Here is a 26300-nt window from a genome sequence, read left to right as displayed (position 1 = left end):
AAAGGAGGAAAAGTCTGATTGAAAATGGGCCCACAGTCTCCTCTCCTTACCCCATCGCCTCTCTTCCCCGCCGAACTCTACTCTGAGCTACCATTAAAACCAAAAACTTTAAAAAATAATTTTTGCAAAGGCTTTGAAAAGTAACCCAGAACAATCTGTCTGCAAAAAGCAAGAACTTTTATCTGCCAGATCAACAAAACATGTCTTTCAGCCAAAAGTCATTAACTAGGTCAACAAACTTTGGATTGCCTGTATCTATTTTCCTTTTGTGGACATTGTTAACACAACAGCGCCTAGTTGAGCAACTTGTAATGGTGAGTGTCGTGGCCCTACATTCCCTTCGTGCCACGCTCCCCTAAACAGAGTGCAAACTTTATTTAGCTGTTTCAGCTTTTCTGGAAGGGTGCCTGAATTTAACCACAGCAAAGCATGTACAAAGGATAGGCCGATTGACAGAGGGGCAGAGAGGGCGAGAGAGGAAGGGTGCTGGGGAAGAGAGAGCGTGGAGTGTCAGAATTCAGTATCACCGGCAGAAGCCTGGAATTTCTGTGAAGGATATCAAAATCCAGGAGAGCTGAACAACCGGGGGCTGAGAGAGACATGTAGGCAGATTTTTGTAGGGAGGAAGAAAGGCCCAAACCCTAGGGACTGGGGGCGTGATTACTTTTCGGTAATAGGTGTCTGGAAGAAAGGGAATGAAGCCAACCAATTGCCTGAGCAGTTGACATGCTCTAGCAACTTTTCACAAAAGACTGCTGCTTCTTAAAGACCACAAGCTTGTTAACATAGAAACCTTACTCTCATTTTTCAATTTTTTTCTCTGTAGATAATCTCCAGCCCCTACGAGTACCCCCAATCCAGAGGCAGGGACAACCTCTAAAATTACCAATAAATCTTAACATCCAATGTGAGAAACTACAAGTCCCAGAGTCTACTGCTGCCGCGGAGAAACACAGACAGTACCTGCCAGGAAAACTACAAATCCCAGGATGCAGTGCTGCGACGGAACCCCGAGCATCTCTTTCAGGGTGATGTCCCTGCGGAAATCGGATCAGGGTCGACGTTGCATGCTGGGAATCAGAAGATTCAGCATCCGATTGGTTGAAATTTACAAATGACCGCAGTCAGTGGTACTCTAGGAGTAAGGGGGGCGTGCGCACTTCCTGTGGACGGAAGCCGGCGATAGACTGCGTCCCAGCCTTACCAGGTACTAAACTCCCGCGCGTCGTAGAAAGGGTCCGTAACCCGGCGGAAGTGATTCCTCCAACTGCCCCGGAACCCACGGCGGCAGGCAGCTGGGGGTGGGGGGGGCGGCCCTGGAGTAGGGGCTGTGGCGGTGTGCGGGGACCCGGCGCGGTAGCTGCGGTGGCTTCAGTGCTGACAAGTGAGTCTCGGGCTGGGATGGGAACGGAGCTCCGGATTCGCATGGAGAACGAGGAAGGCTCGTACTGGGCGCGCTCGCCGTCCCACTTCCCACCCCTTCCCATTTGGGCGGGGAAGGAACGGAAGCCCTTAACCTCCCCGGGCCTCCTCAGCCCCTGGTTTGGGGGAGGGGAGGAGAGGGCGGCGGGACCTTTCTAGACGCCTCTCGGTGGGTTTCGAAGAGGGGGGAAAAGGAGGGGCGGCGGCCCGCGAGTCCGGGCCTTCCGCGAGCTGAGCGCGGGGAGGGTGGAGTTAGGAGCATGGCAGCCCTGTCGCTTTCCCTTTTTGCTTTCCCCGGGTGCACTCAGAAAAGTCCTTTTCTTGTAGTCAGTCCCCAGTCACAGGGGTGATTCTCACATAGTCTTTCACAGTCCCCGTCCCCCACTTTCCAGCTGCAGGACCCCGAGAAGTTTACCTTCTGGGCAACTTGTCGGGCGATCTCTGCCCGACTTGATAGTTTGGAACTGGTGTGCATCTATCTACCTTCCAGTCTTGTCTGAAAGGGATCTCGTACCGTGGCCCTTGAGTTTCTCTTACGGAACGAAAATCTTTTTAGTAATCTATAGTTGTAGAGTTCGTGTCATTAGTGCGAGCATTTCTGCTTGCATCACCTTCAGTGTAGGGAACAACCGAAATCCTTTAGTTTGAGTTTTAAAATCTTTATTTGCAAACTACCAAGTTGCTTTATGATTCCCCCCAAATAGTTGTTTCCTTTAGTGTAGACTAAGATGATAAATTGCTAATCTTGCTTACATTATAATTCATGATGTTGAAACATCACACGTGGATTCATTGAATCTAGAGATACAATGGTAAGGAAACTGGTATGATCCCTGTCATCGTGGATATTTATTGCTTATTGCCAAATAATGATTTAGGGTTCATATTTAATTTTTAAATGGATATCCTTTTTCCATTAAGTATATATTTAGTAACTACGATATCAAAATATATGTGCATTTTTAAAATTTCAACTCCGCTGCTCGTTTCATTACCTTATGGTAATTGTGTAATGTAATTAGTTAGTAGTCAGAGGTTATATTCAGTCCTATATACCAAGTTCTATTTTTTTATGTTTATTCATCTTTGAGAGGGTGAGTGGGGGAGGAGCAGATAGAGAGGGAGACAGAAGATCCAGAGCAGACCGGGCACTGAGAGTGGAGAGCCATATCAGGGTTCAAACTCACAAACTGAGATCACAGCCTTAGCTGAAGTCAGACACCTAACTGACTGAGACATCTAGACACCTCTATATATCAAGTTCTAAAGTAATATTTGAGTATATCTTATAAGGTGCTTTTTTTTTTTAATGGGTTTTGCATTACTATAAAATAATCTGGAAACACTGATATGTCTAAATGCATTTTTGCTCACTTGCTGTAAATGTTTATGGTTTCAGGGACGCCTGTGTGGCTCAGTCAGTTAAGCACATGACTCTTGATTTAGGCTCAGATTGTGATCTCAGGGTCCTGAGATCGAGCCTCGTGTTGTGCTGGGAATGGAGCCTGCTTAAGGTCTCTCTGTCACCCACCCCCACTGTTGCTTGCTCGCTTGCTTGCTGGCTCGCTCTCTCCCCCCCACCCCCCAAAAAAAGTTAAAAAAAAGGTTTACTGTTCCATTATTAAATAAGATCAGAAAAAGCCCATCTAGTGATACCTGAAATTTCAAGCCTTGGTGATTAAGAAAACAATAGTACCTTTAACTCGAGATATTTATCGAGCATCTGCTATCTGCCAGGCAGTATAGTAGGCCTGCCTTTATGGAGCTTGGGGAAAGCAGAGATACAATAAGTATATATATAAGGAAATATAGTTTTAAGTGGTGATAAATGTGAAGAAATGATATCAAATTAGAGTTAGGTTAAAATAGGTGACCAGGGTAAGAGTTTCTAATTTGATACGGGAGTGAGCAAGGAAAATCTACCCCTCTGAGGAGTTGTTTTTCCTCGGACACCTAAATGATGAGGAAAATCTGAAGGAAGAGCTTTTATGATAGCAGTAACTGCAAAATGCAAAAACCTTAAGAGGGGAACGAACTTGACCTATTACAATACAAAGAAGACCAGTGTAGCTGGAGCATAGTGAAGGAAGAATGACGGAAGATGAAATCAGAGTAGTTAGTAAAGACTAAGTAACTTGCAACTTTATTGTCCTTTTTCTGCCTGTGATGAGAGGCCATTACAGGATTTTATAGGGGAGTAACATCTGACTTACACTTTTGATAACTAGTTACTGGGTGGCAAATAGACCAAGTTGGAGGAAAGTGGGGAAACCAGCTCTTAAGGAGGCTTGTAGTAGTCCAACTGAGATAATAGTAGTTTGAACTAGAGATGTGGCGTGGAAGTTAGTAGAAATGGTCTGATTTGGAATATAATTTGAAGACAGAACCAGGTGGGTCTTGCCTTCACCTTAGGACAGAAAAAAATTTGAGGAATCAACAGTTTTGCTGAGCATCTGGGTGACCAGTAGTGCCAGTTACTCAGATGAGGAAGACAAGAAGGTACAATGGTTTCTGAGGAATAAATTTAGAGATTTGTATAGGAATACAAAGTTTGATAATTATCTTACAGCTCAGAATGTGTGCAAGTAGGCAAGTTATATATCTATAACTATTGCTTGGGGGCAGAGTCAGGCTAGGAAGATTATCTGAGGGTCATATTTTAACCTGTGGACTGGAGGACATCAAGTGGAGAGTGTTAATGGAGAAGAGGGCAAATGACTGGGAGTACTCAGGTCAGAAGAGGAGCAAACAGTGATAGAAGCAGAAAAGCCAGGAAGGTGTGGCATCTTTAATATTAAGGGAAGGGAGTGCCTGATTACCTTAGTCAGGTAAGCGTCTGACTTCAGCTCAGGTCATGATCTCGCGGTTCGTGGTTTCGAACCCCGCATTGGGTTCTGTGCTGACTGCCAGCTCAGAGCCTGGAGCCTGTTTCAGATTCTTTGTCTCCCTCTCTCTCTGACCTTCCCCTGCTCATGCTCTGTCTCTCTCTGTTTCAAACATAAATAAAAACTATTTAAAAAAAATTTTTTTTTTAATACCAAGGGAAGAAATTGTTTTGGGAAGGAAGTAGTAGTCAACTGTAAAACCCTGCTAAGAGTTAGATGAGAATTAGATATTGGCCATGTAAACAAGTAATTGAAATATGATGAGCCCTTTGAGTGGATTAGTGGGCCTGAAGTCTGATCAGAGTGGGTTAAGGAGATGTGGATGGTAGTAATGAAGTTATAGCATTTTGATGTGTCCATGGGAATAATAGAACAGAGTCCTTGGAGAGGTGTGCGTAAGTGGAAGAGTTGGCCTTAGATAAGAAGGATTGTAATGTTTGTTTATTTTTGAGAGAGAGAGACAGAGAGAGAGACACACAAGTGGAGGAGGGGCCAGAGACATAGGAGAAACAGAATCTGAAGCAGGCTCCAGGCTCCGAGCTTGTCAGTGTAGATCCCGAAGTGGGGCTTGAACTCACAAACCCTGAGATCATGACCTGAGCCAAAGTGGGACACTTAACCAACTGAGCTACCCAGATGACCCTATTTATTTATTTATTTATTTATTTATTTATGTATTTATTTTTGAGAGCAGGATAGCCATTGGGGGAGGGGCAGAGGGAGAGGGAGATAGGATCCCACGCAGGCTCCACCCTGTCAGCACAGAGCCCATTGTGTGGCTTGAACACATGAACTGTGAGATCTTGACCTGAGCTGAAACCTAGAGTCACATCCTCAACCAACTGGGCCATCCAGGTGCCCCAGAAAGGATGGTTTTTATTCAGCTTTTGAAACAGGAGGGTAAACAGAGGATATGGTATATACATACAGGTAGAATGAAGGTAGAAAGACAAGGCAATTGAAGTGATATCTTTCTGTTTTCTTGATAAAATAAGTAAATTTGTCAGGGCAAAGAGGAGAAGGTGTTGGAGGTTTAGGAGAAGCTAGGATTTTTTTTTTTTTAATTTTTTTTTTAATGTTTTATTTATTTCTAGGAGAGAGAGAAACAGCGTGAGCAGGGGAGGGTCAGAGAGAGAGGGAGTCACAGACTGAAACAGGCTCCAGGCTCTGAGCTGGCAGTCAGCACAGAGCCCGACGCGGGGCTTGAACCCACGAACCGCGAGATCATGACCTAAGCGAAAGTCGGACGCTTAACCGACTAAGCCACCCAGGCGCCCCCTAGGATTTTTTTTAGAGTAGAAAAGTCAGTTTACTGCCAGGATCACTACAATGCCAGGTGTCTATTTAAAGTATGTGGTCACAAATTTAAAGTTGAGATCAGTCAAAATGGTTGTGTCTTTTCTCCAGCCACAATCCATCTCTTGGTTGAGGCTTGAGGTAGGCAAGGAATTGGGTTTGCCCAGGATAGGGATGTGGCAAATACATAGAGGAGAGGGCAGGGAGTTAGGGTATAAAGACTGTGAGATGTGCATGGTGCCAAACCTGATGAACTCTTAACAGTGGGATGAAGCAAGGTCAGAACTTATCTTCTATTTGTTTTTTATATTTGTTTTTAGTGTATTATTCTAAGGGTTCTTTTAAATTATTTTATAATAGGTAGAATCTGTAATTAGATAGTATATAGTGGGAATACTTGTTCAAACTTTTTTAAACCAAAACAAAGGAGTTTGGAGATTGTTGTCTAAGAGGGAGTCGAGGTAGTTTACAAGAGTGAGGGAGACAGACTCTGTGGAAGCACATAGCGCTCTGGAGTCCTTAAGTTCTGTGGTGTATGAGAGCAACAGCTCTGTTGAATAAAGATGGGAAATTGGGAGTTACAGGCATTTGTAGACGGGTGAAGGATTTCAGATGGGTACAATCATGAAATAGTGGTTCTGGAAGGGATTTTTTTTTTAAATTTTTTAATGTTTTATTTATTTCTGAGATAGACAGCGTGAGCAAGGGAGAGTCAGAGAGAGAGAGAGAGAGAGAGATAGAATCTGAAACAGGCTCCAGGCTCTGAGCTAGCTGTCAGCACAGCCTGACGTGGGACTTGAACCCATGAACTGTGAGACCATGACTTGAGCCAAAATTGGACACTTAACTGACTGAGCCATCCAGGCACCTCTGGAAGGGACTTCTAGACACAATTTAGCCCATTGTGTTTGGGGGGGTAAAGAAACCAAAAGTCTTACCACTAATTTAATCTATCAGGCTCTCAGGATAGGAATTTGGAGAGTAAAAATTCAAATGTGGACTTCCAGTGACACTTCTACTTTGTATGAAGGCCTTTCCCACCCCTCTCTTGATTTGGCTTGTACTATTTACTTTGCCTGGATCTCCTCCTTCTTCCAGTTCTGCCTGGTAAAAATACCTGCATACATTGAGACCCAGATCAAAAGCTGCTTTCCTTTTGTGGCTGTTCACTTAAGAGATTCATAGTCTAGATTTACTTCTTTTGGACTCCCACAGTCCTTCTCCTCTGTTAGCATCTGCACGTCTAGAGAATATGGATTAGTTTTAGTATCAGCATCAGTATCTTTTGAAAGGTTCATAAGACAAAACATTCTGGATTGATGATACCTTTACAATGAAAGATACCTAAATTTAAGAAAAATCATCAGTAATTTTTTAAGTCTTATTCTAACCTTATTTTAATTGAGATATAATTGACATACTGTGAGATACTCAGTGTACCGTTTAATTTTCCAGAAAGTTGCCTCATGTTCCTCCAGAGGCAGCCACTAATCTACCACCATAAGTTCATTTTACTTGTTCTAGAATTTCATATAAATGGAATAATGCAGTATGTACTCTTTTGTTTTTCCATTCAGTATAATATTTTTGGTGTTCACCTATGTCTTGTGTTCCAGTGTACCTTATTACGAATGGTATTCCTCTGTACACATATCACAGCTTATGTGTCATCAGAGTAGTTTCCCATTTATTTTGGATAAAGCTGCTGTAAACACTTCTGTAAGACATTTTTTTTTTAATGTTTATATTTGACAGAGAGTGCGTGTGCACATGAGCAGGGGAGGGGTAGAGAGGGAGGTGGACAGAGGATCCTAAGCAGGCCCTACACCGTCAGCACGAAGCCCAGTGCTGGGTGAGAACTCAAAAACCGTGAGATCATGACCCGAGCCCAGGTCAGAGGCTTAACTGAGCAACCAAGGCACCCTGTAGATTTTTCATGGGCAAATTATTTCTTGGGCAAATATTTAGAAATCCAGTGTGAGGATTTAGGAAAGTCTTGTTTATCATTTTGCTGCTTGTAAATTGGTAAGCTGTAACTTAACAAGTCATAAGTCACCGAGAACCATCATTCACAATGATCTGAAGACCACTTAATATCACTGGAATTGTTGTGGTCTGCATCACCTTGTGTAATATTTCTGATTAATCATTTGTGATGAGTCTAAAATAGAGTTCTTAAATACCAGAGAGATTTCTTCTAATCTAGATTTCCTAAAGGCCCACAGTTCACAACGGGTAGAACATAGGGCAGGCATTTGTGAGGATTTGTTTCCAGAAATTGAGCCCTGTTGATGGAATATTATAATACAGTTGATTACTGAGCATTATTAGATGAATCATTATTTTAATGGTAAAAACTTGACCATTTAGGACAATAATTAGGCCATGACTAATTGTTAACCATCAGAAATAGATAAAAAATTGAGGTCAGTGCTTTTACATTAAATGACTGAATAAATTCCCTTAGTAAAAGCAAAGAACTATGCTCTTTGACCTAGCATTAGTGTAGACAGCCACTGAGAACAAAACTTGTTCTTAAACTCTGGGATGTTTGGGAGCAAACTTTAACCTAGGAGATTTGAGGACATTGTCAAACACAACATTTTCAGATAACTGGATTAGTTCCAGGAAACAAAATTCTAGAAATAGTTTACAGGAATATGTGTTTCATACATTTGCATTTATAATTAATAATTATGGTAGCGCAAATTTGTGAGACTGCTGTTTTGGTTATCATAATTTCATAAAATGTGGCTATGTCCTTGAAGTCTTTAAATATTGTTTTAAGGATTAAGAATTCATATTGACTAAATTTTATTGTGAAAGATGGAATACCATCTCCTTCCTTAGTCGCACCCTCCTCTCAGTGTAGCCTAAAATATTTTAATAAACTTAAATAGAACAGTTTTCACTGTGGTTTTCTAAAAGTTCTCGAAGTTTGTTCAATGCTAACATCATGGGAAAACATAAAAATAACCAATCTTGGTCACAAGGATTGTACCTTTGCATAACTTTATTCTGTTAGAAAGGTTAGAATAGTAATGTCTGTGTCTGTGGCCAAATACACTATCGAATCTTCACATTGTTAACGTTACCGCATAATTACCATTGTGTTGGATACCTCGGTCATAGAGACTCTTTCCTTGTGGAAATTTACAGCTAGTAAGCAAGACAAAATATATCTAAAGAGACACTTCGAAGCATTTGCATTAATAGTGAAGAAAACTATAAATTCCCCAATGGAGGAAATAAGGGGAAGGAGTACTATTAGCTAAAAGTATAAGTTTAAATAGGCTAGAATGAGAACTTTTAACTCCTTTTGACAGACATATATCGGTGACACTGTAAGCACAGCTGGGCAGGATATTTTGATGTGTTATTATGAATTGGAATTGCCTCCTAAGTTCTGTCAAAATTTGTATTACTTTGTTTTCCAAATTAATCATTTTTACGTATAGTTAGGAACTAATCATCAGGCTGATCATTGTTCCCTTATGAGCTGCTTGGTTCTATACATTTATTTGTTGTTTGGTTTTTTTTAATGTTTTATTTATTTCTGAGAAAGAGAGAGACAGACAGCGTGAGCAGGGGAGGGTCAGAGACACAGAATCTGAAGCAGGCTCCAGGCTCTGCGCTGACAGGGCAGACTCTCCTTGGGATTTTCTCTCTCCCTCTCTCTCTGCCCTTCCCTGCTCATGTGCTCTCTCTCCCTCTTTCTCTCAAAATTACCGCATAATTACCATTGTGTTGGATACCTCAGTCATAGAGAGGTAAAAAAAATTTTTTTTAAATTTTTTTATGCATTAGTTTTCTAGTTACTTACACTTTGAGCATGTATTTTTGTGCATTTTATTTATTCTGCAGAAAACATAATAGGCAGGAAGCCACTTGTTTTACATAAATGGCACCAAACTATACCTATCTTTCTAATCTGCTTTTTAAAAAATTAAGTTTATCTTGATGGTATTTTATACGTACATAGATTTAACTTACTCCTTTTCACTGCCTATAATAAGTGCTAATAATTGTAGATATACTGTTTTTCTTTGGGTCATTCCCTAATTGATGAACCTTTTAAGGGTATTTTCAGTTTTTCATTTGTACACATATTATAGTCAATTTTCTACTGCTTGCCTTTGTGCACAATGCTAGTGTTTCTCTAAAATAGATACTAGGAAGGAGAGTTATTGCTGGCCTCCTGATGATTGTGCTGCTGCCTTCCAAAAACTGTCGTGCTATATATATAGTATTACCCTGTCCCCCTCTCCTCCAACACTTGATTCTTAGCACATTTTAGTGTGTTAGTTTGCGTGTTCCGTGATTACTATAGGGATCAAACTTTTTTTTGTGTACAGGTCTATGAGCTATTTTTATTTTTTTCTTCTATTTTTCCAGAGCTCAGTGAGTTTTTTATATTTTGTTCTTTAGTCTATAGGGTATTTTTATGAATGATGTCAAACATCTAACCTTAATACTTTTTCCAAATAAATAGCCAATGTAAAAGACAGGTACAAAAAATGTATTTGTAGCTGTTAGTATCACTTACTTAATAACTTAAGCCAAGAGTTAAAAAACTATTAGTACTAGGAAGAGAGTTCTGCAAAAGTGATGGTATACAAATCAACTTTTAAGGGAGTTAAAACACCAGCAATAACCTTTCAGAGAGTATAATAGGAAAACAGATGGCATTCATAGTAAAAACTGTAAAGTATCTAAAAGTCCACCTAAAAAGAAATCTCTAATGATAAAATGGGACTTGCCTGGCCATTTAGCAGAACGTGTTTATCACACTTATTGTAATGAAAACAGTGGATGTATTAGTCAGGTATAAACAGGTTAGTGAGATAGAATATAGTCTAGAAATTCCTATAATATAACAAATGATCATGGTAACATTTAAAATCTGAAGGATGGGCTGTTCAAAGATCTTTTCAATGTTCAGTAATACTAGATTCAAAACTGATTTCAGTGTGGGTGCTAGGCTCATCTAGAATTTCTGTTACAAAAAAAAAAAAAACCTATAAAAGAGTAATGTTTATATATAACACTAAAAGCACAATGATATCCGAGGACTTTTTGTTCGTACTGTATCTTTTGCCTAGAAATATTTTTTTAATATATCATTCATGCTTCTAATCACATGTTACAAATAGAGCAATTCTTTTTATTTATTTGTTTATTTTTTGAGAGAGAGAGAGAGAGAGCACGAGCAGGGGAGGGTCAGAGAGAGAGAGGGAGCTACAGAATCCAAAGACAGGCCCCAGGCTCTGAGCTAGCTGTCAGAACAGAGCCTGATGCGGGGCTCAAACCCACGAACTGTGAGCCAAAGTCGGACGCTTAACGGACTGAGTCACCCAGGCGCCCCAACCTAGAAATATTTTCAACCTACCGCTCAACCACTTGTCTTTACCTATTCGTGTTTCCAGAACTCAGCTCAGTTATGGAATGGATATTCAAATGTTTACCCTGAGATTTTCGTTAACCCAAATTTAGACTTATGTAGGTAATTTGTAGGTTACATCCAAATTTAATCACACTTTAAATATTTTTAACTTCTACCTAAGAATTAGGATTTACTCTTAACTGTTAATATATTGGATTGTTTTGTTAGTGATGGGGAGTTTCTCTTCCCCCACCCACCCATTTTTAACCCTTGAATAAATGGTGAGATTGACTTGCTATATTAAGTCTATAGAGAAGCTGTTGCTACACAGGGGGCTTCTAAGATGTGACTGCTTGGTTGCTTAGCTGCTGGTAGTTAAGTAAACATCCTAGATGTTTGGCTCTGGAGATTTTCCAGATAGAAAGTTGGCACTTGAAGTTCTTGTTCTAGCTTTTCTAGCATTTTTTTTCCTTTTTTGCTTTCTTAGAATGATTACAAAGCAGTATGAACAGAATAATAATGACCAATGAATTTTTGTCTACTATTATTACCATAAAGTGACACAGTACTGTTTTTAGATTTTAGATACGTATCTAAGGATTTTTGTCAGCAGCTCTTACCTAGCAGAGTGGAAAGCAAGTTTTAATGGGAGCCAGAATTTTTTTTACCATAGCAGCATGGAATAATGGAAAGGAGTGTGGGCCCTAAAGCAGACCTACTTAGGTTTAAATCCTCTTGCTGCCACTTAAGCTGTAGAAGCTTTAAGCAGGTAGCAGCCTCTTAGTGTTTCTGCATCTCTAAAATGAGAATAATAATACCTTTGTGGAAGTGTTGTTTTAAAATAATGTATGTAAGGTATGTAGTACAATGTTCACCACTTATCAGGCCCTCAAAAAAAGTTACTCAAAACATGAGCCCTTTTCCTTTAGCATTCATCTTATTTTTAAATAATTTAAATTTAAAATTTAAGATTTGTCAGAATATTAAAAATTTTCTACCATTTCACTGTTACATTTCAGAATTTTCATAGATTTTGCAGCAAAGATGCCACAGTGAAATGTATTATAAACATGCATGATTACATAAGATGAGGACGAGCTTTTTCTTATTCATTATTCTGAAGGCTACTTCATTTCCTTGAATTTATCATGTTACCATTCATTTAGCAAATACCTGCTTTAGTGTCTGCTAGTATCTAGTAGACACAAGTATGCAAAGATGATCAGGGCCAACTATCCCTTCAAGTTAAATTCAACTCCTAAGGAACAATTGCCTATATTTTTAAACTGTTGTCAGAATAGCTACCTTAAAGGGGAGGAAAAAAACAAATCTGTATTTAGACCACTATTCTGATGGTGATCATCCTTTCTCCCATGTTCAGAATTTAAAAAAAAAATTTTTTTTTTAATGTTTTATTTATTTCTGAGAGAGAGAGAGAAACAGCGTGAGCAGGGGAGGGTCAGAGAGAGAGAGATATAAAAAATCTGAAACCGGCTCCAGGCTCTGAGCTAGCTGTCAGCACAGAGCCCAACACGGGGCTCGAACCCACAAACCGTGTGATCATGACCTGAGCCAAAGTTGGAAGCTTAACTGACTGAGCCACCCAGGCGCCCCTCCCATGTTCAGAAATTTGATACTGTTCCGTATTATGGGGGCTGGGAAACTCCTGCATAGCAGAGAGAGTGTTTTTAAACTTGTAATACCAAGGAAATACTAATTAGTAATGGGTAAAAGCATGTTATTCCAGCATTAATCTTAAATAGCATTGTTATATTTTCAGGAAACTACTGAAGTTCCTGTGGAAGTAAAGTAGAATTTCATAAGAACATAATGGGTAAGTTACATAAAAGTAATTTTTTATTGCAACTAGTAGAAGCTGGTTTTTCTTTTGAAGGATAGGCCTTTGACATTGGTGAATGCAAGTAAAAAAACAATCAGAATAGACTGAAATTGGTTGTTTAAATCTACAGCGTCTGTTTACTGCAGGCAAACCTCAGAGATATTGTGGGTTTGGTTCCAGACCACAGCAGTGAAGCTAGTCAAATGAGATTTTTGGTTTCCCAGTGCTTATAAAAGTTATGTTTACATTATACTGTGGTCTTTTAAGTGTGCAATAACATTATATATAAAAAACAAAACAACATACCTGCCAAAAACAAGGTATGCCTGAACATATTCTTTGAAAGGCAGATAAGTAATGTTTTTGTGCCAAATATATTTGTGATTGCTAGTAAGAAATAGCACCTTAAGAAATTAGAAACTTTCCCAACAAGCATATAAAATGCTTTAGTCTGCAAAAAAAAAAAAAAAATAGAAGAATTACAAATTTAAATAATTAATAATTGTTTTTATTTTTGTTCTAAGAGATTGGCAAAACCTGCTTAATATCTGTATGCTTGAGTAGTCTATAATTCAGAAGTTACTTGCATCTTTATGAATGTCCCAGCTTTTTATTATCAAATATTGTAATATACTACATAGCCTTCAGTGATTGTTACTGTTTTGCCACATTTGCTTCTCTATGTGTATGTATATGTGTATTTATATATATCCACATACACATGCATGCTTTTTTTTCTATACCATATATTTAGTTGTGCAGTATCCCTTCACACCAAATACTTGAGTAGGCATCTCCTAAACATTCCATATTTGGAATTTCCCATTTGTTTCTGTAGTGTTCTTTATAGCAGGTACATTATAGACATAGTTTATTTTATTGTGCTTCACTTTCTTGCACTTCACAGTTAATGCGGTTTTTGTTTTTTTGTTTTTTCACAATTTGAGTTTATGGCAGCCTTATGTGGAACAGTTTTGGTGCCATTTTTCCAACAGCAGTTGCCCACTTCACATCTTTGTCACATTTTGGTAATTCTCACAATTTTTCACTTTTTCATTATTATTATATTTGTTATTGTGATCAGTGATCTTTGATGTTACTATTGTAATTATTTTGAGATACCATGAACCATGCTCACATAAGATGGGGAACTTAATCAGTACATGTTGTATGTGTTCTGACTGCTGCACCGACTAGCTATTCCCTCATCTCTCTCTTTCTCCTCAGACCTCCCTATTCCCTGAGACACAAAATATTGAAATTAGGCCAGTTATTAATCCTACAATGACCTCTGAGTGTTCAAGTGAAAGGAAGACTTGTACATCTCTCATTTTCAGTCAAAAGCAAGAGGTGATTAAGCTTAGTGAGGAAAGCATGTCGAAAGCATAGACAGGCTGAAAGCTAGGCCTCTTGTGCCAAACAGTTAGCCAAGTTGTGAATGCAAAAGAAAAGTTCTTGAAGGCAATTGAAAGTGCTACTCTGGTGAACACACAAATAATAAGAAAGCAAAACAGCCTTATTGGCAATGGAGAAAGTTTGAGTGGTCTGGATAGAAGATCAAACCAGCCATGACAGTCCCTTAAGCCAAGGCGTAATCCAGAGCAAGGCCTTGACTCTTCAATTCTGTGAAGGTTGAGAGAGGTGGAGAAGCTGTAAAAGAAAAGTCTGAAGCTAGCGGAAGCTGGTTCATGAGGTTTAAGGAAAGCTGTCTCTGTAACAAAATTGTAAGGTGAAGCAGCAAGTGCTGATGTAGAAGCTGCAGCATGTTCTCCAGAAGATCCAGCTAAGGTACTTAATGAGGGTGGCTACACTAAACAACAGATACTCAGTGGAGATGTAACACCTTGTATTGGAAGAAGATGCCATCTAGGACTATTGTAGAGAAAAGTCAATGCCTGGTTTCAAAGCTTCAAAGGACAAGCTCGCTCTCTTGTCAGGGGCTAATTGCCATTTACATTGAAGTCAGTGCTCATTGATCATTCTGAAAATCCTAGAGCCCTTCAGAATCATGCTGAATTTACTCTGCCTGTGGTCTATAAATGGAACAATAAAGCCTGGATGACACCTCTGTTTACAACATGGTTTACTGAATATTTTAAGCCTACTCTTAAGATCTCCTGCTCAGGGTAAAAAGATTCCTTTCAAAATCGCTGCCGTGTACTTGATCACCCAAGAGCTCCGATGGAGATGTGCAATGAGATTAATGTTGTTTTCATGCCAGCAAACATAGCATCTATTCTGCAGCCCACAGATCAAGGAGTAATTTTGACTTTCAAGTCTTGTTACTTAAGAAATATGTAGCTGCCATAGATGGTGATTCTTCTGATGCATCTGGGCAAAGTAAACTGAAAACCTTCTGGAAAAGATTCACCTTCTGGAAAAGATTCATCATTCTAGATGCCATTAAGAACACATGTGATTCATGGAAAGAAGCCGAAATATAAACATTAACAGGAGTATATTCCAATCCTCATGGATGACTTTGAGGGGTTCAAGACTTCAGTGAAGGAAGTAACTGCCAATGTGGTGGAAACAGCAAGATCTAAAAGTGGAGCCTAAAGATGTGACTGAATTGCTACAATTTCGTGATAAAACTTTAACAGATGAGGAATTGCATCGTATGGATCATAAACTCAGTTGATAAAACAGTGGCAGGGTTTGAGAGGATTGATTCCAGTTTTGAAAGAAGTTCTACTGTGGGTCAGATGCTGTCAAATAACATCACATGCAACAGAGAAATCGTTCCTGAAAGGAAGAGTTGATCACTGCTGCAGACAGATTTCATTGTCTGATTTTATATAATTGGTACAGCCGCCCCAACCTTCAGCAACCACCACCCTGATCAGTCAGTGACCGTCAACATCAAGGCATGAACCTCCACCAGCAAAAAGATTACTACTCACTGAAAGCTCAGACAATGGTTAGCATTTTTTTTAGCAATAAAGTATTTTTAATTAAGGTCTATACATTTTTTTAGACATAATGCTATTGCAAACCATGGTATACCGTAAACAAACTTTTATATTCACCAGGAAACCAGAAAATTGATTTGACTCTCTTTTGCATTGCTTTATTGTGGTGGTCTTGAACTGAACCCACAGTTATCTCTGAGCTATGCCTGTGTTTTATATCCAGTCAAGGATCACTTACTACATTAATTTGTCTCTTTAATCTCATCTAAACAGCTCCCTACTTTTGGGGGTGTGAGGAGTGAGGTCTTTGATGACAGTTTAAAATTTAGATTTGTCTGAGTGTTTATTCCTGATTAGATTCAGATTAAACATGTCGGACAGCAGTAGTACATAAATTATTTTTGTATTTATTAATCTTAATTGGAGGGATTTTGAAATTAATTATTAATAAATGGATGTTTATAGCTTGAATACTTCGGCAGCTTTATCCTCTGTAATCTTTTTCTTGGGCTCCTAAGTTTTTAGAATAAGCCTTATTACTTTCTTTCAGATATTGGTAACCATAAAAATAATCTTGTCAGCACAATACTATGAAAATCATAGGTGTTAGAAAGATCTTAGGAAGATATACAAAAATAAATACTTACAAAAAAGTTACATTGAGCTAGCTACTACTGTGGTGGAAGCTGTAGCGGAATTGAGGGTAGCTGGCAGTAGAGTAACATCTACATGCTCTATGTCCTCACCTCTGCTTTGAATTTTCAAAGACCAGTATTTGTCTATATTCATTACTTCAATCATGCAGTAATTTAAATTCAGCAATAAAATGTTTTGATTATTAATATTATGGATCAAGAGCAAGATGCTGAATAAAAGGAAGCCCCAACTTTAAGAATTTGGAGCTTGTCAGGGAAGTTGAATTCATATGACATAAACATTCATTCTTAAACACATAATGTCTTATTTTTAAAATGAGTATTTCAGGTGATTTAAAGTTTTACTGGTTGATTATTTTATTTGAGCCTTTAAATCTGAATGTACTACTGTTTCACAAAAAAATTGTTAATACTTCTTTGAAAAATACTAGTAAGTTTTCATCTAAAGTGATATCCTTAAATGTAGTTTACTCTGACATTGGGAAATGTTTAGAGAATGATAAAACAAGGAGTTAAAAAAAAAAAAACTTAAAATCTTGGTAGATCTTACCATCCAGAAATGTTTTTGGTCTGGGTTATTCAAATATTAACCATGGTAAGCCTGTTTATTTTTAATTTTGTGATTCAGTAATCATTTTACTACTTACTGTAGATGGAGAAGAGAAAACCTATGGTGGCTGTGAAGGCCCTGATGCCATGTATGTCAAGTTGATATCTTCGGATGGTCATGAATTTATTGTAAAAAGAGAACATGCACTAACATCCGGAACAATAAAAGCCATGTTGAGTGGCCCAGGTAGGTACATTTCTTTATTTTCTGTTAATAAATCTTTACTTTCAATATGTTCTTAACTTAATTTGAATTAAGTGATTCATAACAATAAAGGAAAGAGTAACTTTTCTAACATTATTCCATGATGATGTTGCATTAGAAAAATTGGTTTCTGCCATATCCTGTTTTCAGTTATTTACCCTAACAGGAAGGATCATTTCCCTACATTCGTTTCCCTGTTTAATATCTTCACCACAGTAGGACTCTGATGGCGATGTGTGCTCCTAACTATGTATAAAGTTTATTTTTAGAAATTACCACTTCCCAAACATCTATTCTTAATGTTTTCATTTTTCTTGCTCACTTGCTTGCTTTTTCTTGCTTGCTTGCATTTTTTTTCCTTTGATACTTTTTTTTTACCTTAAAATTTTTCTTGAAATAATTTCTGTATTATTTTTTCTTACCTTAAGAAAAATTTGAGGGGCATCTGGGTGCCTCAGTTGGTTAAGCGTTCGACTTCGGCCTAGGTCATGATCTCACAGTTCATGGGTTCGAGCCCTGCGTCGGGCTCTGTGCTGATAGCTAGCTCAGAGCCTGGAGCCTGTCTTCAGAATATGTATCTCCTTCCCTCTCTGACCCTCCCCTGCTTATGCTGTCTCTCCCTCTCTCAGAAATAAATAAAAACATTAAAAATTTTTAAAAAGAATTTTAATTTCTGGAGCAAACAGTAATTCTGGGTTCAGCTTTTGGAGGAAACACCAAACTTTATGCAGTGACTGCACCATTTTACATTCCTACCATCATTGTATGAGTATTCAAGTTTCTCCATATTTTCACTGATACTTATTTTCCCTTTTTTTGATTCTAGCCATCCTAATGGGTATAAAGTGGTTTCTCATTGTAGTTTGGATTAACACTTCCCTAAGGGCTAATGGTATTGAACGTCACTTCTTGTGTTTGCTATACATTTGTATATTGTCTTTGGAGAAATGTCTATTCAAATCTCTTGTACATTTTTCAGTTCAGTTGTGTGTCTTTTTGTTACTGAGTTGTTAAGAGTTCTTAAATTTTTTTTTTTTTTAATGTTTATTTTTGAAAGAGAGGGAGAGAGAGTATGAGTGGGGGAGGGACAGAGAGAGAGACACACATACACAGAGTCCGAAGCAGGCTTCAGGTTCAGAGCCTGATGTGGGGCTCAGACTCAAACCAGGAGATCATGACCTGAGCCAAAGTTGGACACCCAACCGACTGAGCCACCCAGCTGCCCCAAGAGTTCTTTATAAATTCTGGACAGTAGACCCTTATCAGATATATGATATGCAAATATTTTCTTAAAACAGTTCTGATTTTTTTTAATGTTTATTTATTTTTGAGAGAGAGAAAGAGCGTGAGCAGGGGAGGGGCAAAGAGAAAGGGAGACACAGAATCCGAAGCAGACTCTAGGCTCCCAAGCTGTCAGCACAGAGCCAACATGGGGCTTGAACTTGTGAACCACAAGATCATGACTGGAGCCAAAGTAAACACTTAACCACTGAGCCACCCAGGTGCCCCATAACAGTTCTGATTTTACTTCTTACATTTAGGTTTTTAAATTTCAGTTAATTTTTGTATATGATGTGAAGTAATGATTCAAGTTCATTCTTTCTTATGTGGGTATCCTAGTACCATTTGTTAGAGACTGTTCTTCCCCCCATTTAATGGTCTTGGCACCCTTGTTGAAAATCAGTTGACCATAGCCATGTGGATTTATTTATGGGCTTTGTATTTATGGGCTTTGAACTTGCTTCCATTGATCTATTCTTTTTTTAAAGTAATCTCTACACCTGACCTGAGGCTTGAACTCACAACCCTGAGATCAAGAGTCGCATGCTCCACCCACTGAGCTAGGTGGAGGGGGCAGTGGCAGTCCATTGATGTGTCCTTATGCTAATACCACAATATTTTGATTACTATAGCTTTGTAGTAAGTTGTGAAATGGGGAATTGTGAGGCCTCTAACTGTGTTTTATTTTTTTCAAGATTGTTTTGGCTATTTGAGGTCACTTGTTTTCGGTCTTTTTAGTTTTGATTTAAATTCTAGTTAATATACAGTGTAATATTAGTTTTAGGTAAACAATATAGTGATTCAGCACTTTCCTACAACACTCAGTGCCCATTACAATTGCACTCCATAATCCCTATCACCTATTTAACCTATCTCCCCACTCACCTCCCTTCTGGTATCCATCAGTTTGTTCTCTGTAGTTAAGAATCTATTTCTTGGTTTGCCTCTTCATCTCTTTTTTTCCCCTTTGCTCATTTGTTTTGTTTCCTAAATTCCACACGAGTGAAATCATATGGTATTTGTCTTTTTTGGACTTAATTCACATAGCATAGTACTTTACCTCCATCCAAGTTGTTGCAAATGGCAAGATTTCATTTTTTTATGGCTGAGTAATATTCCAGTGTGTGTGCGTGTGCATACCACATCTTCTTTATCCATTCATCTGTTGATGGACATTTGAGCTGTTTCCATAATTTGGCTGTTGTAGATAATGCTGCTATAAACATTGGGGTGCATATATCCCTTTGAGTTAGTATTTTTGTATTCTTTGAGTAAAAACTTAGAAGTGCAATTGCTGGATCATAGAGTAGTTCTATTTTTACCTTTTGGGGAACCTCCATACCATTTTCCAGAGTGGCTGCACTTGCACCAAAAATGGAAGAGGGTTCCTTCCCCTTTGTCCACATCCTTGTCAACTACCTGTTTCTTGTGTTGTTAACTTGGGCCATTCTGACAGGTGTGGTGATATCTCATTGTTTTTTGTTTTGTTTTGTTTTGTTTTTGTTTTTGTTTTCTTAAATAGTTTATTGTCAAGCTGGTTTCCATATCTCGTTTTGATTTCATTTCCCTGATAATGAGTGATGTTGAGCATCTTTTCATGTGTCTGTTGGCCATCTGTATGTCTTCTTTGGGAAAATGTCATTCATGTCTTCTGCCCATTTTTAATTAGATTATGCAGTTTTGGGGTTTGAGTTTTATAAGATCTTTATGTTGTGGATTCTGTCAGCCAAGTCATTTGTAAATATCTTCTCCCATTTAGTTTTGTTGATTGTTTCTATTTGAGGTCACTTGTATTTTCCATATTTACTGTGGAAATTTTATTTATTTATTTATTTAACTTTTTTTTTTTTTTTTTTTTTTTTTTTAAGCGAGAGAGAGACACAGACAGTGCAAAGAGGGCAGGGATAGAAAATCCCAAGCAGGCTCTGCGCTGTCAGTGCAAAGCCCAGTGCAGGGCTTTAACTCACAAGCTGTGAGATTGTGACCTGAGCCAAAACCAAGAGTCGGATGTTTAACCAACTGAGCCACCCAGGCACCCCTATTGTGGAAATTTTAAAACATACATAGAAGTACAAAAAATAGTATAATACACTTGCATGTACCCATCTCCAGCTTCAATTTTGTCAACATTTTGCCAATTTCATTTCACCTGTTATCCTCAGCTTTTTTTTTTTTTTTTTTTTTTAACATTTACTTTCTTTGAGAGAGACAGAGTGCGAGCAGGGGAAGGGCAAAGAGAATCTCAAGCAGGCTCTGCACTGCTCATGCAGAGCCCGACGCAGGGCTCAAACTCATGAACTGTGAGATCATGACCTGCTCTGAAATCAAGAGTCGGACACTTATCCAACTGAGCTACCCAGTCGCCCCTATTATCACTTTTTTAAAAGAGTATTTCAAGCAAATAAATCCTGGCAGTGTCATTTCACTTAAAAATCTATGATAGTCCTGCTGCACTCTCCCTTTTTTTAGACCATGAATTTTCTGGAGAAACAAGTTATTTGTAAAGTGTCCACATCTGGATTAAACTTAATATTTCATTTTGTAAGCGTATAAATTAGAACTCTTAGAGGCATGATTAGAATCCAGTTCATTTTTCTAGGCAAGAGTACTTGATAGGCGGTACTACTGTATTCCTGTTGTACCAGTCTTTTAGCAATGTCAAGATCGCTTGGTGGGTTCCACTGCTAAGAAGCTGATTCATCTAGGAACAGTTTTGCAGGCAGATTTTCATATAATGCTTTTAGCATTCAGTGTAATTATTGCTGAGATTTACTTCATTTGGAACTATGAAACCGTGATTTTCTAATTCTTGTAATTTCTTCTGCATTTATTAGAATTTTCCTATAAAGAAATATTTGGTTACCTGGAAATATACTCTGCATAGTAAAAATAAATACTTGATTTTTTTTTCTGTTTACATTTAATTTTTCAGAGTAATGAAATGATTCTTTAGCATCCTCTAATAGCAAAGAGTGTTTTGGTTTTTTTCTCTTTCATTTTCAACTTGTGATTTTGTATTATTTAAGGTTTTTTATCTGGTGTAGTCCTTCTCACTGATGCTCAAATTTCCCCATTTGCTCCATTTTTATTCAGAAGGAGCCACATTAGGTTGGCTCCTGTGTCCTTTTGACCCGGCTCTGGTAATCTAGGATAGCTATACTACTTTCTGTAATAACAAGATTTCTAAGGCTTTCTGGTACATTATTCTCCAATCCTGAAACCAGCCATTTTTTTCCAAAGAGCCATTTTCTTGTAATGGAAAAGGGTCCTTAAGGACTCCAGTATGTTGCTAGCAGTACTCATTGCTCATGGAATGAATTATGTTTAGGCTTTTTACTGGATAGAGCTAAGATTTACTTTAGAAGAACAAAATCATGGGTGCCAACAAATTTTAATTAAAAATTAAGATTAAAGGATATTTGCTTTTTGTAAGTGTGATCTTTAATATATCTGCAACCCAAAACTGTTTGCATAGAAAGGAATGAGGTACTGATTCATGCACCTTCAAAATATGATGCTGAGTGAAAGAAGCCAGATACAAAAGGTCACATGTTGTAGGATTCCATTTATGTCCAGAATAGATAAATCCATAGAGACAGAAAGATTGGTATTTGCCAGAGGCTGGGGGTTGGGAAAATGGGGAATAACCGCATAAAGGGTTCAGGATTTTATTTTGGGATGATGAAAATGTTTTGGAACTAGATAGCAGTGGTGTTTGTACAACATTGTTTATATACACTGAATTGTATACTCTAAAATGGTTAATTTTATGTAATATGAATTTCACCTCAAAAAACACCACCCTTGGGGCGCCTGGGTGGCTTAGTCTGTTGAGCGTCCGACTTTCGCTTAGGTCATGATCTCCCGGTTCGTGGGTTCGAGCCCCGCATCAGGCTTTGTGCTGACAGCTCAGAGCCTGGAGCCTGTTTCAGTCTGTGACTCCCTCTCTCTCTGACCCTCCCCTGCTCACGCTCTCGCTCTCTCTCTCCTAGAAATAAAAAACATTAAAAAAAATTTTAAAAAAACAAAAAAACACCACCCTAATGTTTGTCTAATATCAAAGGCTTAATAAGTATCTATTGGTAGGATTTCACACTACATTCAAGAAAGAGAGTTTTAGTCATTAACAAAGTAAAACTTACCTCATTGCTGTGAATTATGCATTCTTTTCTTCCCACTCCACCCCCAAACAACAATTATTAGAAAACTTTTAAAATACTACATTCTCAGAAAGTACATTTTTCTACTTTTTATATTCAGTACACAGCGCTAGTGCTAGGCTGCTAAGAAACTATTTTATCCCTATCGTAAATGCTAAGCACTGTCACCTTTATATAGCTAAAGACATTTTGAGCGGTCACTAAAAACAGTTTATGAAGTGTTACTAAAACAAAAGGAAGTAACTTATGAGGAGCTCTCGTTAACAATCGTAGTTTTAAAAACTAAAGGGGGAGGGGCGCCTGGGTGGCTTAGTCGGTTAAGCATCGACTTCAGCTCAGGTCATGATCTCACGGTTCATGGGTTCGAGCCCCGCGTTGGGCTCTGTGGTGACAGCCAGCTCAGAGCCTGGAGCCTGTCTTCAGATTATGTGTCTCCCTCTCTCTCTGACCCTCCCCTGTTCACGCTCTCTCTCTCTCTTTCTCTCTCAGAAATAAACAAAAAAATAAAAATTAAAAAAAAAAAAAAACTAAAGGGGGAAACAAACATTTATTATTTACTTATTTTTATATGGCAGTTCAGTATAGCACAAGGCTCCTGATGGCACATAAAGACTTCTTTCCCTAAACTGAATCTTCTAAAAGATTTGTCTTTTTTTTTTTTATATCCTATTCACCTTTACTTAATCATGCCACTGTGATTCTTAGGAGAAGCTCAAGTTTCCAGCCTGGACAAAAATTAGAATTTTAAAATTCAGTCTTGATTAATCTCAAATACTATCTTAATAAAGATTTTTTTTATTAATTTATTTTTAAAATGTATATCCAGGGGTGCCTGGGTGGCTTAGTCGGTTAAGCGTCCGACTTTCGCTTAGGTCATGATCTCGCGGTTCGTGGTTTTGAGCCCCGTGTCGGGCTCTGTGCTGACTGCCAGCTCAGAGCCTAGAGCCTGTTTCAGTCTGTGACTCCCTCTCTCTCTGACCCTCCCCTGCTCATGCTGTCTCTCTCTCTCTCTCCTAGAAATAAATAAAACATTAAAAAATAAATAAATAAAATGTATATCCAAGTTAGCATATAGTGCAATAATGATTTTAGGGGTGGGTTCCTTAATGCCCCTCACCCATTCAGCCCATCCCCTCCTCCCACAACCCCTTCTGTAACCCTCTGTTTGCTCCCCATATTAAAGAGTCCCTTATGTTTTGTCCTCCTCCCTGTTTTTATATTATTTTTTCTCCTCTTCCCTTATGTTCTTCTGTTTTGTATCTTAAAGTCCTTATATGAGTGAAGTCATATGATATTTGTCTTTCTCTGACCATTTTCATTTAGTATAATACCCTCTAGTTCCAGCCATGTAGTTGCAAATGGCAAGATTTCATTCTTTTAGATTGCTGAGTAATACTCCATTGTGTGTGTGTGTGTGTGTGTGTACACACACACACACAGAGAGAGAGAGAGAGAGAGAGAAAGGATCCTGTCTCCTAATACAGTCACAGAAGTACTGAGGGTTAGAACTTCCCAACATAGGAATTTTGGAGGAACACTGTTAAGCCCCTAACAAACATACTGTTTTTCTTTTACAGGTCAGTTTGCTGAGAATGAAACTAATGAAGTCAATTTTAGAGAGATCCCTTCACATGTGCTATCAAAAGTATGCATGTATTTTACCTACAAGGTTCGCTACACTAACAGCTCCACAGAGATTCCTGAATTCCCAATTGCACCTGAAATTGCACTGGAACTGCTGATGGCTGCGAACTTCCTAGATTGTTAAATAAAATAAATTATAATAAACTGTTAACTTTTTTCAGTATTTAATACCTGTAGTTCAGTTAGTAATTTTTTTCATATATAGCATGTTGCCTGTGTGCAGTTGAACTTTAAAGTTCATTGCAAAGCAGATTATCTTCTGTTCTTTTGCATAGCAATCAGAGTTGAAATTTGTTTGCTACATCAACAAATTGAGGACATTTTCACAAATTGAGAAATAAACAAATATGCCAATTCGTAGGTGGTTTTGCCTTATCCTTTGGATGTGATTTTTAAAATTGGAGCAGTGGTGATATCGTAAAACTGAAATTTAAGCATAAATGAACACATTCTACAGGTAAATAACGGGGCTACGTATTTTTGTGTTTCTAGTAGTTTTTTTAAAAAAAAGAAAGAAAACCTGTTCTGATCTTATAGCCGTTGTTAGCATTACTAGAGTTATGCAAATAATTGCATTATAAACATGTTTATAACTTAGCCAAAACATTGATTTTTATAACTGTCAAAGACATAAGAGTTGAAATTTCTTATGTGTCTTTTGATAAACTGCAGTATTGTTTAAGTGTATCTTTTTGTTTATTGCTGCAACTTAAGAACTTTATTTAAAAGCAATTTTGGAAGATTACTAGGCACAGCTTTTGAAGCAATCACTTTTTGAACTGGTAGCCACATGGTCAACAGGTAAACTACATGACTGATTACATGTGCGTTGTGCATTTTGGCCAATCCAAAGTACTGTACTTGAATTGACTATAAAGCTTCCTTTGCAATATTCATTCTTACATAGTCCCTTGTTGTGACTGCACTTCTGATTATATAAATGTTTTAAAAGACTTATTATGGACTTTAATAGGCTCTTAAAAGCTAGACTTTTCTGAACTATTCCAGTCTTCCTCCAACAAACTGAAATGGTATGCAAGACTAAAAACGTGGAGAGACGAAGTGCAAATCTTATCATGCACTTTGATATAGTATATGAATTATCATCTATTAATTAAAATACGTCTCAATAAGTATAATACCCATAATCTGTGGGTCTTGTACTGAAATCAGACTTACAGAGAGGTCATTCAGCTTTTATGCTAAACAGAAAAACTATGACAGAGCACCTCTGCTCAGGCATGGGAAAAGAAGCACTGGAGTAGGGTTTATGATTATCTCTATCTTAGTAGTAAAACACAGCTATCGAAATAGGAGATATATATTTAAGCCTTCAGCTTAGTTCTGTAAGACTGTTTTAATATGGACCGGTTTTTCTGGAACCTACAAAAAACATAGCCAAGATCTATCAGTAATTTTTCCTTATAGAAGACCTAACATTGTACTTTCCAGCTTACTGAAAGCAATTAAATATGGTAATTGCATATATTTTAGTAACTTCTCAAGACATACTGGTACATATTTTAGTATAGAAGATTATCAAGTACAGGAATCATAGTCTACTTGCTGACAATGTCAAAAACCTAAATAATGATCTTAAAGGTCAAAGTGATAACTAGAGTAAAGTTTAACTTTGACCAATTTTAGTAGGTTACTTAATGTGTTAGATCCAGAAGTAACCTTAAGTTTAAAATATTGAAATAGAACTGAAAGATTAGGAAAAACTGTATATCTTGCGGCAAATGATACATGCATGTTAATAAAGGCTCTTGACTGAAAGGTTTGATGAACACTTGGTGTTTGATCTTTTTAACTTTAATTTTCTCTTTTTTTCTGAGAATTCATGAAACCACTTGCTTCAGGACATTTGCCATATGATTGAATAGCAGGAATTTTTATTTGGTTAAATCAAAGAGATAACTTTTACATAGCATTGAAATCTTAACAGTTCAGAAACTTGATAATTAGGTTACTTTTCAAATGGAGCAAATCTCAACTTATTTTTCT

General features: G+C 37.9%; 1 protein-coding gene across 2 annotated transcripts; it reads left to right on the top strand.

Moving 5' to 3' along the window:
- Positions 1-1129: 1129 nt before the first annotated feature.
- ELOC (elongin C) lies at positions 1130-26072 on the top strand. Of its 2 annotated transcripts, none has more exons than XM_039238399.1 (4): positions 1130-1207; positions 12767-12820; positions 17047-17190; positions 24227-26072. In XM_039238399.1, exons 2-4 carry the CDS (start codon positions 12817-12819, stop codon positions 24415-24417), a joined length of 339 nt encoding a protein of 112 aa, XP_039094330.1. In that variant the 5' UTR covers positions 1130-1207; positions 12767-12816; the 3' UTR covers positions 24418-26072. The 2 variants fall into 2 exon arrangements, with proteins under 2 accessions (XP_039094330.1, XP_039094328.1); XM_039238397.1 differs by lacking the exon at positions 1130-1207 and adding an exon at positions 1281-1384.
- The last annotated feature ends 228 nt before the right edge of the window (positions 26073-26300 follow it).

Source organism: Hyaena hyaena, unplaced genomic scaffold, assembly GCF_003009895.1.
Source record: "Hyaena hyaena isolate Hyena2069 unplaced genomic scaffold, ASM300989v1 scaffold_139, whole genome shotgun sequence".
Classification (NCBI taxonomy): domain Eukaryota; kingdom Metazoa; phylum Chordata; class Mammalia; order Carnivora; family Hyaenidae; genus Hyaena; species Hyaena hyaena.
Note: the sequence above shows the minus strand (reverse complement) of the source record. Positions and strands in the feature narration are given on the sequence as shown.

Excerpts from the sequence above, each read along its gene's own strand:
- ELOC (XM_039238399.1), top strand. Across the intron at positions 17,191-24,226 it reads AGCCATGTTGAGTGGCCCAG|GTCAGTTTGCTGAGAATGAA; the intron begins GTAGGTACATTT and ends TTTCTTTTACAG.